The 16530-nt window shown below is 36.5% G+C and overlaps 1 protein-coding gene across 2 annotated transcripts in view; it reads left to right on the top strand.

The window, feature by feature from the left end:
- Positions 1-6363: 6363 nt before the first annotated feature.
- The window catches only part of sorcs3b (sortilin related VPS10 domain containing receptor 3b), a 57878-nt gene continuing 47711 nt past the window's right edge, over positions 6364-16530 (top strand). For both annotated transcript variants that reach the window (XR_003294135.1, XM_026285654.1), the window contains exon 1: positions 6364-7232. Coding sequence is in view for 1 of the 2 variants with exons in the window: in XM_026285654.1 (XP_026141439.1) it covers positions 6660-7232 (573 nt within the window). In the remaining variant the exon portion in view is untranslated. The remainder of the gene's footprint in view (positions 7233-16530) is intronic.

Raw genomic sequence — 16530 nt, 5'->3', positions numbered from 1 at the left:
TTTTCAAAAAAAAAAATAAATAAATAAATAAATATATATATATATATATATATATATATATATATATATATATATATATATATATATATATATATATATATATATATATATATATATATATCAAATAAAAATAACTTACCATGTATTGTGTAGTGTAAACATATCTTCCAGCTTATCTTAGTTACCTTTTTTTTTTTTTTTACTTTTTAGTCATTACTTTCATCAAATATGAAAACAAACAAAACCATAGCCTGGACATTTCAGGCAAGACGTTTTAGAAATCTCGGCCAAGACATGTCAGGGAAAAGAGGATGTATAGTCACCCTACCCAACACTGTTGAGTAAATACAATATAACCTGAGGCACAATGCATCTCATAAACCCCCCTTTTAGTCTACTTGTCATTATTTGAATGTATGGTTATGGTGTGAATATAGACTTATGGTTCTTACACAAATTGTTTTAGCCTTTCAATAACAGAGAGGCAGACATCGCTCTCTCTTTCTCTCTTGCGAACTCTCTTTTAATCCATTGCACATCTCATAGGCTCTTCTTTTGATTTATGTCTATTAAGGTACTCATATAGAAAACAACTTATTTATTGATTTGTTTTCCCAAAGAGCCAAAGTCAATCTGATAGTATTGATTCATGCTGTGCCTTGGAAAAACATCAGAAGGCACAAACTGATTCAGTTTATTCTGAGTATCTGAAGGATAGTATTCTTGTTCTGTCTCAAATGACACACATATGAACCTCTGTCTGTCTGGAGCATGTGCATGTATAAGGCTAAGACAGAGTGAATGAAACTAAGTGGGTCAGAGAGTTTGTTCATTAACAGATGGTGTTTGCTTTCCAGTGGCAATAAACAAATGCACTCGGCAGAGCCATAAAGACCTGTGAATATTTGTGTGTCTGCATGTGTTTGTATTGCTAATATGCATGGATGCCCGTATATAAATGAATAGGCTGCTCTCTGATTAAGATTTTGAATGGCGAAGCTGCAGCGGTAATTGGAGAGCGAGGGAAAGGAGCGAGAGAGAGAAAGAGAGTCAACATTAAAACACAGAGTGAATGATTCCAAAACCCCATTAAAGACAAACCACGTCTTGTGTGCAGTGGTCTTCATTATTCATTAATAGTTAATTTGCCAACGTAATTGTAACTGATAGTTTGGTCTCAGACTGACTGTGTTTATTGCTCTCAAGATGTGTGTCACTGTTTTCATATTTAGCGAGTTTAACAGGAAATTTATTGTAAGAGGTGCCAATGAGTTACTCTTATTCCTAATCCTGTAGACTATAATTCTGTTGCACAATAAAATAGACATTTTATTAATTAATCACAACAAGGCAATCAAAACAATGTGTAAATGCAGTATATTTAGCTTGGTGACCTGACCTCTAACCACCAGGGAAACATCTGAATGAAACTGATCACATTGTTTGAGTAATTTGTAATTTTTGTTATTTTTATGTTTTGATTATAGATTATACACTTCTCAGTTGTTTTTCTTCACATTTATGTCTAGGTGAAGAGCTTTAATGGGATAGTTTACCAAAAATGAACAATTTGTCATCATTCACTAATGTTGTTTCAAAACGGTTTTACTTTCACACGTCACAGCTGTCCATCCATTTTGCAGCGATTTGCTTTGTATCTAGTGTTTTACTACTGCTTTGTGACCTTATACATTGGTCAATCATCATTCACTCACCCTCATGTAATTCCAAACCAAAATGGATTTCTTTCTTCTGTGGATCAGAAAAATGCCAGGTGTTAGGGAGCATGTTCGAACTGACTCATCTTCTGAAGCTTTGTGAATGGCTTTTTGATTTATTATTTAAGTAATTATTCACAGAGAAATATCTCTCACAGCATATTAAAACTTGTCACACAACAACTGGATACAAAACACGTGAGTATCCCTGACGTCAAACTATGCAAATAATGTTCATTTCTGTGCGTTCATCAATGGTTTCAGAAGACTTGAAATAGCACATGATTTGTATGGACATACTTTATGAGACTTTTATCGTGGACTTAAGAACTTGATAGCATCCATCCCCAATGTATGTAAAAGAATTGCATGAAAATGTGTCAAAACTGCATTCGTATAGCACGGAAGAAAAATGTCATATGACTGGAATAAAATGAGGGTGAGTAAATAATGACAGGTGGGTGAACTAACACTTTAAGCTTGAGACTTTCACTTGAGCCCTACCATTACAGCCAAGAGAAAATGTTTTTAAAAGTTCAGTCTATAATGTTGCTAGTGACACGCTATTTTCAGTTCTGCAACAACAAAGGCTTTTGTTGATCAGGGCAGACCTTTGCTGACCTTGTTGGAGACTCATGCCCATGTGTTAACCCAACAAAAATCCAGGCTCTGCAATTTAAAAATGCATCACGTCAGTAGTTTGAGATTGTCTTTGAATTGTTTTTGAAATTCATAGATTTGTTCTGACTGTGAGCATTGCCCAGATAATGAACCATAATGAAGAAAGTAAAAAGAAAAAAAAAAACACAGAACAGATAATGAGCCGTAATGAACAAAAGAACATTGTCTTCGTAAAAACAATTAATCTAATATGGATTATTCCGTTTTAGGACAGTCAGGAATTTCATTACTCTTCTCTCTCATTCCTTTGTTCAATTTTTTAAATAAATCCAACCAGTGTGAGTGTAACTGCTTCATTATGTCAGTTTCTGGAATTTCTCTCTTTCTGTCAGTTGACTGTTTCTGCGCAACATAGAAACCCATCCACTAGGACCAATGAATGTGCATTTATGTGTGTGTGCGCACGTGTGTGTTTTCCACTACACACAATGGCAACTGCAGTGATAAAAGCTCTGCAGCACTCTCTTTCACATGTCTGCATAAGTGTGTGTGTGTGTGTGTGTGTGTGCAGGAGGCCATTTCAGTGTCTGTAAGATCTCATACCGGAGTGTCGGAGCTAACAAGCTCCTGCATGGACTGAGAACACTACAAATGGGACACTGCCTGGAGGCTGCGAGTCTTCGCACATGCATGTGTTTGAATGTGCATGAACATACTTCAGTCTGAAGAATATGACATCGAGTGTCTATATTTTGCAGCAGTATATCGTAAAATCCAGAGAAGACTGTCTGTTTGTGTTTGAGCATGACAGAAGTGTGATGTACTGGGGGATGTGAGTGGACTAAGAGCCATTAGCTGCATGTATATTTTGTGTTTTTTAAAAAGTCAAACAATTGCTGCCGGCCAACTGGTGGAGTATTCTAGGCTGGAATCATAGGGAAATCCTGACAGAGTCTGCCCTAAAGTAAAAATGTCACAGAGGAAGAGGTTATTGATTTATTACCCTTGAAACTGTCAGAAAATCTGACAAAGCATTGACACAGCAATAAGTGATTAGTGAAATGCCAATTATCCGATACATGCAAACCATTCCCGTCAGTCACCTTCACATTGCAAATACACCAGGCATTCCGCCAGGAAAAAAGCTTCCTTTCAAAACACAAACAAATGATTTATGAACGCAACAAGGGGAAGGAATCCCATTGAAAAAAGCTGATGCTGCAATTACTCATGTAAAATGACAAACCTTTAGTGCCTTTAAAAGGTTCTGTCTTTGTTGAGAGGTACGCTGTTGTATTCAGATGGTGAAACATGATGGAAATCATATTAAAACTCACATTCATATAAACACAGATAAATTACTCTTTACATGTGTGAAAAGCTTTAAGCTTGGATGGAAGGATGGATAGATAGATTTGCTATTACCTTAAAGGTAAATTTTATAACTTACTCACCCTCATGTAGTTCCAAACCTTTATGCATTTCTTTGTTCTGCTGAACATAAAAGAAGATATTTTTAAGCATGATTATAACAAATTTCAATTCTCATTTACCCCCTTTTGTCTAATGCCAGCAAAACCAATGTTTAGTTTCAAACATTCTTCAAAATATCTCCTTTTGTGTTTAGCAGAACAAAGAAAAATGCATAAAGGTTTGGAATGACATGAGTGTGAGTACATGATTACAGTATTTACATTTTTGGGTAGGGTGAACTTTCCCTTTTAGCATTACACACTTATTGCGTGAAGTGTTTATTCTACTTGACTGTTCTAATAAATTAAATCAGGTCAACTTAACAGGTAGGTCAGCTGATGAGTTAAGACAGTGACTGCAATACAGTTCAATAAATCATTCTAGCTGTTAGCAAGGGTTAGAGTTCAGCTGATAGTGCTGGAAAATAAAGATATCTATGGCGCTTGCATAAATCCTCTGGGTTTCCTGTGATGGACAGAGCTAGGCTAATTTCCAGATCACCTTAATCGTGGCAAAAAAGGAGACCAGATATTTCTGACCTTCCTCATATCAGGCTGAACATGCATGTTTATATGGGTGTCCGTGTGTGAAAGTGTTCCAGTTCATACAGAGCCAGCTGTAGATGTGCATATTTTAACTCTGCTGCATAAAGAGTTTTCCTTGCCCTCTCCTTCTTCAAACACACGCCACTTCCTTCCCAAGGGAGAGGGAAGACATCTCTTGCCCTCTATCTCTTAATGTCTGTTTCTCTCTCTAATCATGCAATCGACAGGTTGTTTTAAATTAATCATAAATGCAAATCTTCTTCATGCTTGCTTTGCTTTTTTTTCTTTTCCAAATTGCAGTTCACTACAGAGATGATTAGGATGTTTATACAGAGAATTTAGTTGCTTTTAACTTATATAGAGTTTACTGTTTATTTGTGTCTTGCAACGGTTCAATACTAAACCTCTTATTTTCAGGTTTTAACTTTGAAATGAAAGGAATAGCTCATGGAAAATCAAAATTCTGTCATTATTTACTTACTCTAATGTCAGCTGAACATACACTAAAAGAAAAAGTCCATACAAATAGGGCCTAATGTACTGTGTTAAGATGAAGGAATTTCCGGTATTGATTATTCACTGTGATTTAACTGTATTTTGAAATGCATTGCATGAATTGCATTGTGTTTGAGTTTTAAGGTAATGGAAATGTCTGTAAACTTAACCGATAATGTCCTGGTAGAAAATTACCAGTACCTTTTTTATTTATTTACCTTTTTTTTCTTACAGTGTACGGAAACCAGACTCTATCACTGAGGAAACAGATAAGGTCTCACAATAGCGACCTTTTTTTTATCACAGTTGTGACATTATGGCTCCCATTTGCAAATGTATTTCTCACAATGTGACTTTAATTCTTATTTTAAACATATCTTTATTTTTTAATTTGAAGCAAAAACTGGCTTCCGTACAAACCTGTATGGTGTTATTTATTCAGTGAAACACAAAAAGAGATTTTGCATAATCTTTTCCATACTCCAAGACTTTTTAAAGACCAAAAACTCCACAGAACTACTCCACACTACTTACAGATTCTGATGTGACTGATTCTGCTTCTTAGATCCTTATGTCGTCCATCAATCTATTCTAGATATGAGTTTGGGCAATAGCACCTTGATAAACTTCCATATTGGGACACAGATGACTCAATTTCCTGCAACACAATAATGCAGTCAAACATTAAAACATCACTGGTATTTATGAACAATATTGCGGTATAACATCATACCGGGCCAATATCCTTGTGGTATCATGTTTGTAAGATCTTCTTTGTTCATAATTTCTGTCAGTTTAGGAGACAGAAGTAAACCTGACAGCAATTCTATGCAAACATATTAATCAAACAAACTTTGATTTAAATGTGTATATTTTGGTACATTGTATAAATGTTGATTTTGAACTGACTGACACACCCCAAATCTTTAAAGCGTCTATAGCTTTGTGTAAGCAACAATCTAAAATGTAAGGTGTTAAAAATTCCCTCCTTCCCCTCCCTCCACTGAAGCTCTGAAATCTCATTCGCATCCGAGTTTAGATTTAAAAGATTCCACGTCAATCTACCTGGCTATCTTTGACACCATTTACATCGAATACCATTTCTTATCATGTGTTTTCAAAGAATTGATAGTGGAATTAGATAGCTAGAATATAAGGCAATAACTATCTAAATTTGCATTACCATATTCTACAGTGCTTTTATGACATTTCAGATGTGGTCACAATGCCCTGCCAGTATATGGAAAAGTAATGCATTCAGATTCTTCACGATATATGTGTCAATTATGTTTAGAAGGACAACGGGGAGAGTATATGCTAAAAGTTTAAGGAAACTCAGTCGTAAGATTAATGTTTTAAGATTAAGACTTATCAGTGATTATCATTTTGTTTCTGTATTTAACATCTGTCTCTCACTGATGTGACGGCAGACGAGCTTATCTGTTTTCCTGCTTACATATTAATATGAAAAGATGCAGTCTCGACTGCTCCAGATGTCTCTGCTTGCGGATACCCTCGGGGCCATCGCTATACCCCGCGCGCGCTCGCACCTGTCACACACTCTGCTCCCGAGCTCGATCCAAGCCGGAGTGAGTGAGTGAGCGCGTGTCACTCAGCGGCTCCACCCCTCCGGTAACTACACCCAGCTCAGAACCGACCGAACCCGCACATCAGACACATTCACCGTTACACAGGTATCCCCCTAAACGTCGTTATCGTGGCGAAAAGTTATTTTAGGTGTTTATGTTGGGATTTTAAGGGAACTTACGTGGACTTGCTAGGGTCTAAAGGGTAAAAAAAAGGGAGGATGATGAAGATGAAGGATGCATTGGGGTTCGAGTCGTGCTGGACACTGTTTTTTGTCTGTGCTCTCGTGCCGCTCCCAGCGCGCTCAGATATTACTTGCACCTCGTGCTTCGCACCAATACGCCGGAATGAAGCGCACGCGAAGACAACAGCTTTTATCAGCCGTGATTTTGGAAGTGCACCGGACGGCAGCACTGCTAAAAACTGGAAATGGAGACTTGATGGAGCCCAACTTTCCTCCGAAGCGCACAAAAAGTCTTCTTTCGTGTCCTGGAGAGAGCAACTGCAGAACGCGCACATATCCAGAGCAGAACGGACGAGCCCAGCTGAAGAAAAAGACGGAAAAGTTTATCCAACAAAGGAAACCCAAGTGGGCAAGAGAGAAAAGCGCAGTCTGTTTCCGTCTGACAGCGCGGCCGGTTCTCGGTTCGAGTTCAGGCGTACCGGCGGAGTTGACGGTACCGGAAAGAGCCCGAGGCAGAATGAGCCACACCTGATCACGTCCAGCTTTGCGCTGTCCGGAGATTCGGCTCATAATCAGGCCATGGTGCTGTGGTCCGGACACAACAGCAGCGTGAGTGTTAACTTTAGCCAACGTAGTTCACTTGAAAGGACAATACTTGGTTAATTGTTACTTATATACAGTTATAAAGTTAAAATGGAACAAGTGGGATGTCTTATCTGTAGTTTTGTATTGTGATGGCTTTGATATTCTGCAGTAGTTCACAGGCAGGACTGGTGCGCGGCAGCTGCAAAAACAGCGCGCGCACGCGTGCGTCACCTTTTTTGTTTATGAACAGAGACTGCAACCAAAGCGTACCATCCAGGTAAAAAAAGCGCACTTGCTCAAGCATTTGAGCAATTGTAAGTCGCTTTGGATAAAAACGTCTGCTAAATAAATAAATGTAAATGTACATTTGACAGACCACAAATTAGGCAGTGAAAACATAATCCACAAATCAAAAGAACAATCAATGTTTCTTAAATGAATGTGTACTTTCCAGAAAGAATTATATTGATATTGAAAGCCACCAGTTCTCATAACACCCATTCAATTATTTATCTGTTATTCTCATGATCTCAAAGCATGTGTGAGCATTAAAGTCTTTTATTTTTATTGTCACTATTGTGCTCATGCTCAACTTTCTCTGAAATTTCTCTTCAACTCTTTGTTTAAATGGCGGATTTGAAGATTTTAATGTAAATGAATGCTGTATGAAAGATTTCGTATGGAGATTTGCTACTGTATGTATTTTATGAGCAACACATTTTAAAGAAGAATTTTTGTTCTAGTGTCTCATGACTCAAAAATTTCTCCTCGTATCTGAATTTGTGCACTTATATTTTTGCATCCTTACCACAGACTATGCAAAAAGAGTAGGATGTCAAAATATGTAGTATTTATTAAACTGTAGGCAAGCAATACCCAGATGACCTACTGTATCTGCTGAGATAATGAAGGGTGCAGCTAGTGGACACTTTTCTGTCCCATAAGGCCACAGTAGCTGAGAGAAGTGAAAAAAAAGAAAAATGGTTCAGAATTGCGAGCTTTGTTTTGCAACTGCATTATTTTGCAGTTGTTGTCAGTAAATCATATGTCAAAAGACAATGTCAATGAGATGCAGTTTGTTCGAATCCATCGTATATTAAGTACGTACAGGATTTTGGACACAGCTTTCGTCTCATCACCTGTGGTTTGATGCATACTTCATTAGGGCATCTGTTCTGAGATGCAGATGTTTCAGAAGAACCTGCCAATAAGAGCACAGTTCAGAAGAATGAATTGATATTACTTTAATATGACTGACAATTATCTGCCTGCACTACTTTTCTTTATAAACTATCAATTTCTTTCCTCAATAATCTACTTGCTGCATCTGCTATATATCTACATCTCTAGTGCCCAGGGTGCTCTGTTTGTATATCTCCATATGCTGCTGTGTTTTGAGTGTGAACCTATTTTTTGTAACCCAAACTCATTCCTTTTCCTTCACAATTTCCGTGCCTCATCTGAAATATAAATGACCGACTCTGTCAGCAGACTTTTAGATTGGCAGGGTAATACCTGCAGAATTTATGTGTGCGTGCGTGTTTCTGCAGTGCTGCTGATGCCATCAGAGTATCTTTCACTGAACTGCATGAGTGATGTTTCATGATGCCACAGATGCAAACTGAACGTCAGAGAACAGATAGCATCCACGCAAACTCTTTCTGTCTCTATCTCGCCTTGGCATACACACATTTATTGCACTGCACACAAACATTCACAGTATTGATTTGACACATTTGACACAGCTATACATAACGAAGCACTAAATTGTTTAAAGAATTGCGTTCAATGATATATTTTAAAAAAGCAGCATACAAAATCGTGACGTTAAATGAAAAATGGGGCCCATATTGTATTTTCTAAAGATCCGTTTAGGAAATGATGTTAGCACGAGAAGAGATGACACCGGTAGCCTCTCAGCGGCAAGCAACAAATGAAGCCCTCTGTCATGCCAGTTTTCATCAAATGTGAAACCTTTCCCGTTGCTTCCTGTAGACCCTCTGTCTTATTACCACACAAGTGATAAAGCTAATGTCTGGCCTTTCGCACCTCTGTTGTACCCCGCTCAATCACTGACACGCACACATACAAATGCTATTTACGCACTAAGACGCATAGGTAATAATGGTGCTGCTAATTTTTACTCTTATTATAGTGCAGCCTGTGTTAAATACCCTTGTTTGCTCCAGAAGGTGAGAGCAGATGGACAGATACCTGTAGAGTAGGATACAGCTACACTCAAAGGTGTCACAGAGAGCATGTTGCAGCCGTGCATGTGTGTGTGATGACATCACGAAAGAATTAGAGACTTTACAGGTTATTACACCATCTTAAAGGGATAGATCACCTAAAAATTGAAATTTTGCCATAATGTCAATCTTTGAATATCTTTGAAACACATTTATTCAGAGGTCCTTTAATAATAAAAGTCTATATAATCAAACCTTGCATAAAGGATGAAAAATAATCTACATTAATTTAGTTGTTTAATCTGACCAATGAACTATTGTCTTAACAATTGTACTACATAACATTCGTTTTTGTCAATTCGAATGTGTTTGTTTACTTAATGCAATTCAACTCATTTAACAATTAAATTTGTCAGTAGTACAACTGATTTCTTCTTTAGCAAATTTGTTAAATTAGTAACATAATACATTTTTATAATAGCCATATACGGTATGTAGTCTTATAGGACACTTAAAATGTTAAAAACATATCCAGGATATAGTTTTTAATGGTTGTACTGTAAATACTGTAGGCCTCGACTCTTGACACACAAACCCCAAGGATGGTGACAATCCAGAAATATAAAATGTAAGCTCTTTACCTCACAACACAACAAAACAACACAATTCATAAAAGAAAAGAAAAAAAGCAGACAGAAAAACTATATTCTTATGCAACCACATTCATGCAGGGAGCTCACAAAACCATAACATTTCATCAATATGAAATTCCTCGTTCAGATAACTGTGTTAACTCTTTTGGTCTGACAGCGTAGTTATAGTTTCAAGAAAATTATGTTTCTTAGTATTTGATACTCAAAAGGTTTCATAAATTGTAAAACATGCAGTTGCTTATATTACATTGTATATGATGGAATGGATTTATTTCAGTTTTAATATAACTAGATTACATTGCCAGGTGCTCATATTAGACAATGCAACAGACATGACTCTTTTTAATGCTTTAAAATGTGACAATTTATATTAATTAAATAATACATTCACATTTATATAAATACACATGGATCTAGTATGAGTGACTCAAGTTTGTTTATTTGTGATGACGTTGCAGGGTGTTTTGAATTAATGCATTATGTCAAGTTAAGTGAACATTGGACTGCAGGCAAGTAAAGCCAACATTATGTAGAGACTCTACCAATTGGAACACAGCTACAATTTACATTTTATGATGATACTTGTTTGGCTTATTCTGTACGGCTTTTAACTAGAGTAACGTTTGCCTGTTTGAAGCATTTGCTATATTTTGATGTTAGTGGCTTTAGCGACCAAATTGATCCGTAGCGTTCAGCAGTTTTCCTGAAGCAGAGTGAGTGTGTGTGTGTGTAAGAGAGAGCAAGAAACTGTGTGTTCTGCTGAAAGCGTACTCTCTTAAGCCTAATGTCACTGAAAGCTGAAAGCTTTCACTTTTGATTCACGGCAATGGAGAGGCTGTTTGGCCGCTTTCTCAATTGTAAAAACAATCAATGAAAATCCATAAAGATGATGGAAATGCAAGAGAATCATTTTGTGGCCCCTGCTACGCTTGCCCTTGGGTCCACATCCATAGTTTGCCCTCCAAAGTCCACGATGACATTTTCTCTGAGAGGAGCCCCCGCAGAGGAAGAAATCATTGTGAAGGTGGGGTTTATGTGTTTTGTTGTCTAGACAAAACAGATCTTATGCAAATGTGGCTAAGGAAGCACATCTCCAGGGGAAGTCTCTCCACAGGAGTTTGATTGTGATCGAGCAGTGATTTTAGCGTTCTAAAGAACTCTCCGACCTGCTGTGAGAGAATCGCAGATTATGGCTGTACAATCATAGGTTGCGCAGGGTTTATTCTGTTTGCCTGTCTGTTGCGCTGGAGTTTCATGTTGATGCTCTGCTGATGCCCTATAGGAAGATGGCAGACAACTACGTCCAAGTGAGGACTTGTGCATGTGTTCATGGTTCATGTGGTTTCAAGGGTGTGTGCGTGCATGTGTTCGTGTGGGTATTCATGGCCTGTGGAGAGAATGAGGGATGTCCTTGAAGAGTTTGGCTGTCCATCCAAATGTCTACACATCCTCCAACAGTTTCATTCTGGAGTGACAGCCAAAGTGGTTGCGTGTTTGTGTGTGAGAGCGAGTGTATGGTCATTTGTGTGTGTGTATGTGTGCGCATCCTCTCTATCTCGGGGCAGCAGAGTGGCTGAGCTTGTAGCAGTAAACACTCTGACTCGGGGACACATCAAGCCTGGTTAGTTTTAAAGGACTTTTCAATATTAGGCTGGTTTGAGAGGATGCCAATGTTTTGGTTTTGGTTTTGATAAAAGTTTCCCAAAAGAAAGTGAGTTTTATTTAAAGAGTACACATCTTAAAATGTTTTTGTACAGTTTAAAAAATATGGAGAACATCACGATGGAGCAAATAAATGCTGCTACCCACCTATAGACAAAAAGGATAATAAAAAATTATATATTTTATATGATATAATTTAAAAGAACTGTTGTAGAATCTTTTAATATTTCATTTATTCCTGTGATACCAGCTGAATTTTCATTTTAAATTACTCCAGCCTTGAGTGTCACATGATCCTTCAGAAATCATTTTAATATGCTGACTTGGTGGTCAAGAAATGTGCATAATATATTTGAAGAAACTGTGATAGATTTTTTTTTTTTCAGGATACTTTGATGAATAGAAAGTTCAAAGGACAATTATTTATTAGAATGACATAGAAATCTTTTGTAACAGTAGAACTTTACAGTCACTTTTGATCAATTTAATGCATTCTTGCTGAATAAAAGTATTAATTCCTTAAAAGAAAATATTACTGACCCCAGACGTTTGAACAGTAGTGAGTATAAATCATGTCTTTTTAGTTCCTTTCTTCCTTCCTTTCTGCAATTCGTGCAAAGATGATGAAAGATATAAAAAGTTTCAGCAAACTATGCTTTAATACAAAAATGAAGTTCTCTGAAGTTCATGTAATCTAAAGTAGAGTAGTTACCTCGTGTGACATCAACCTGTTTTCTGATAATATCTATACAAGTTGTGTGGAGGGGCATTTAAGAGCTTCAGTCCCTCTGTTATTGACAGCAAGTCATATCCGTTTATCTACATTACTCTTAAGAATATGTTCTAGTGAATCTATGCACATTCTGTCTTCTATAATTTGTCAGTTAACGTGCAGAGCTGCTTGCATAACCTCAGGATTTATACTCTCAAACCCTGAAATCTCATAATCATTATTAGAATCTACCAGAGCAATGTGAATATATTTTGTTAAACTCCATGTTTTACAGATTCATGTATTGTGCCACTAACTAATCATTTTAAAATCATATGATTTATGAGACAAAGCCATTCTCAAAGTATAAGAATATCCAGTACCAATAAAAGTTTGAAACTGAAATAATTTGTCATTTGCTCAGCACAGGGATTTATATACAAAGTGGAGGGAAAGTGAAACAAACAGCCCTACTTTTAGCATTTCCACAGCCGAGGATTATAATTATCTGGAATTAAAGAATTCTTTCTCCTGTCATTGTAAAAAATGTTGTTGTAAAGCAATCGTATATTAGAGGATTACATGTACAAATCTAGTAGTGGTTCCTTGAAGCAATCCTTAAACCTAAATAATTAGACTTCTTTTTATATTCCTGATCTTCTTTGCAGGTTATTCTGCTATATGTGCACATTTCCAAAGCTCCATCACTTAGATATTTGCTGAAACTCACAAATGTGGTAGAGATGGTAAGTTCAGTCAAGTTCAAATTTCTGGCCGTCACTTCTGTAAAGGGGACTGCAATATAACTTTGGGCTAATTCATTCTGATTATTTGTCAGTCTGAGTTTTTTGTGTATCGATAAATATTTTCTCCTTTGAATTAAAAGGTCAACTAGTAATACATTTTACCTTTACCGAGGTGGGAAAACTAAACTGGCTAAAGCTCATCACTATATTGAATGCATTAAAAATGTCCTTGGTCTTTCTTTAGCCCTTTATTTCTGTAGCATTCCATGCAAAATGTATGAAATCTGAGGTGCAGTTTTTTGTACAACCAAAATCCCAATAACACCCAGAAAAAAAAGAAAATGTAGAACTAGGAAAATGACCATGAATTAAGCATAATCAGCTTAAATGGCACCCATTAATGCACAGTGTACTACTGGGTGTCATTTAAGCTGCTTATGCCTAATTTTCTTCAATCTCCTTTTTTGAGTCTGTCAATATGAATGTGAGCAACCCAATGGTAATATAAATTATATCCATGCATCATGTCATTTTTATAACATTTTATATTAATAATTCTGCAGTACTAATAATATTGGGCTATAAAGACTGATGGAGATTTATGTACATGTAAGATTTATGATTTATTTTTCCCAGATGAAGTTGTATGTGCTGACAGGGCACATCTCCACTACATGCATTTTTTCCGGCATGCTCCAGGTTTAATTTAAAACACTTGATTATATAATCAAAAAGACTAAATATGCATTTAGTATTAAATATTATATGCATACGGTCATTGCAGATTGTGATTAGTGCGCCGACATATACAGCGCAACTGTGCTCATGGCGACCCGAGTTTGATTCCCATCTCAAGGCCCTATGGTGGTCCTGCTCTCCTCTCTCTACCCAATACTTTCCTGTCATCTCTCCACTGTCCTGTCTAAATGATAAAACAATATAAAAGCTAAAACAATACAACTTAAAAAAAAGCATAAGTAACAGTACAAATATGACCATATATTTAATAATGATAGATGTAGATACATTCACTTGAACTTGTGGAAAATAAATATTGTAACTAATTTAAGTAAAAGTGTTAGTAAACATATTTTATTTTGATGGTCCCCCAAAGGCAATTATGTCCACTTATTCTACTGACCCTAAACCTGACCTACTGTTACAGGCTAGTGATACTCTACTAATGACTAATGAGAGTTAGTGGTCACTTTATTTTAAGGTCCATTTCTCACTATTTACAAACCAGTAACTACAACTTTTGCCTCAATAAACTCATAATTTGTTGTTTTTTAGTTGTTAGTAGGTAGTTAGGTTTAAGTTAAATTTAGTTAAGTTGAGGTATTGGATAGGATTAGGGATGTAGAATATGGTCAGACTATAAGTACTAATAAATAGCCAATATGTTAATAATAGGCATAGTAATTAACAACTAGTTAATAGTAAGTATTAATTTATATGCTGAAGCGTAACCAAGTTAGTTAACATGTAGTTGCAAAGTTACATACATTCAACAGGATATTTAAAGGCGACCATTTAAATAAATGGTCACAAGAGAAATCATTTCCCCTCAAATTTACAGTGGTGTCCCACAGGTGCAGCTCATCACAATAATTATGTCATGTTCCACCGGAGGGTGTCCATATTCTTTCTTTTTCATGTATAATTATATATTTATTGGTTTAAATTTGAAATTTCACAAACTTTTTTGTAACATTCAAAGTAACATTATATCAAATAATTTTATATAACATATTACTTTATATAATACAGAAATGTTGTAGATTATAAAGTCTCCTAATATGTTTGAGGCCACTGCATTTCTCAATAACAAACTATGCTCAATAATAATAAGATATGTGAAAGCGGCCATGTACCCTTCACATTCAAATATATGCAGACCAGTGACCTGTTTTTCCCTCCAATGGGATTCACAGTGACGGATTTATTCATTATGAGCTGCTTTCCATGCTTTGTCACAGTACTGAATATTAATGAGCATGCAGATTAATTGTGGTTATTGTACACTTTCCCGGGATGTAGAGAGCCAGTGTCAGAAGTGACCTGGAGATGGGAGATGAGAGCATTTGTCATTGGTCTTTAGAGAGAGAGTGTGAGTGTGTGTGTGTGTGTGCACGCCCGCGCCCGCTTGGCCCTGATGTGTGTGTATGCCTGTGAATGTCTTTGAGACCTGTGTGTGTCCGTGTGTGTGTCTAATTATTGGTCTGTAGAGAGTCAGCTTGTCTCTCTGTCTTTTTAATTAAAGGCAGAGGCAGCGGAGGTCGAGTGGGTATCCAGACTCTAGAGAACCGTGGTGAAAGACATGGAGAAGAGCAAAGGAAGCCAGGGAACTAGAAACAAAGGAAGTCAGATCAAAATAAAATAGCATAACATAGAGGTCACACGAAATTTAGAGAGCAAGTTATTATAACCCAGTTCTGCCACAGAAAGGAAGTGACATCACAGAATCTGTGTTTGCAGGGAGCAGATACGTTCAAGTCAAAGTTAAATCCCTTGAGTGTCTTTAATGTTAATGATGCAACCTTTGCTGACTCTCTTTATTTTGACTTTGTTCAGATGACAGCTCAGTTCAATCTATTTTTATCTCAATGGCAGAACTTTCCCTCATATTTCTAGCCCTTTAACCCCAGTGACAGCTTGCGTTAATGTTCTGTGGCAGGCCTGAAAAATAAATCTCCTCTAAAAGGCTACATCCTTTTAAAAATGACTAACACCTCTGTTTAACATTGTGTGGAGAAGGGCCATGAATATTTACCGCTTTATATGGGCCAATAATCTCACAGCAGGTTTTTCAGGGAGCTAAACAGCTTATTGTTCATCTAATACTTTTAACATCTATTTTTTATTTCAAAGACAAAAACCAGAGCTCTTCTCTTTTTCTTCATATTTGTTTCTGTTCATTCTTCACATGACGTGCTGCGTGCATCGTTTAGTTTCTCCTCAACAGGCATTATAAAATAAATGGTCTGCCTTTCTATTTGCTTATTTTTTGTTGTTGTTTCAGTTAAATAAAAATGCCATAGATGAACATTAAATTTCAGCTCTGTTAAACTAGTTTACACAGCCAGGGGGTGCAGTTTCCTTTGCTTTTTCATAAAAGAAACAATTTCTGTTGATTAAAAAAATGCCAGTGGTCTGCAGTTAGGAGAATTATTATAATAACATATATTGTTGAAAAGCTTAGCTTAACCTTTAAGTTAAAGTGGTTTCCATTTATTATGCATTCATGGATTCACTAGTTCATGTAAGTTTAGAACACAATTTAGACTAAATATCTTGTTTATCTTTGTAGAATATAATATAGGATAACTACACTATAGTTCAATATCACTATAATTTGAT

Source organism: Carassius auratus, chromosome 17 (genome assembly GCF_003368295.1).
Source record: "Carassius auratus strain Wakin chromosome 17, ASM336829v1, whole genome shotgun sequence".
In the NCBI taxonomy this organism is placed as follows: domain Eukaryota; kingdom Metazoa; phylum Chordata; class Actinopteri; order Cypriniformes; family Cyprinidae; genus Carassius; species Carassius auratus.
This window is presented reverse-complemented; position numbering and strand designations above follow the sequence as displayed.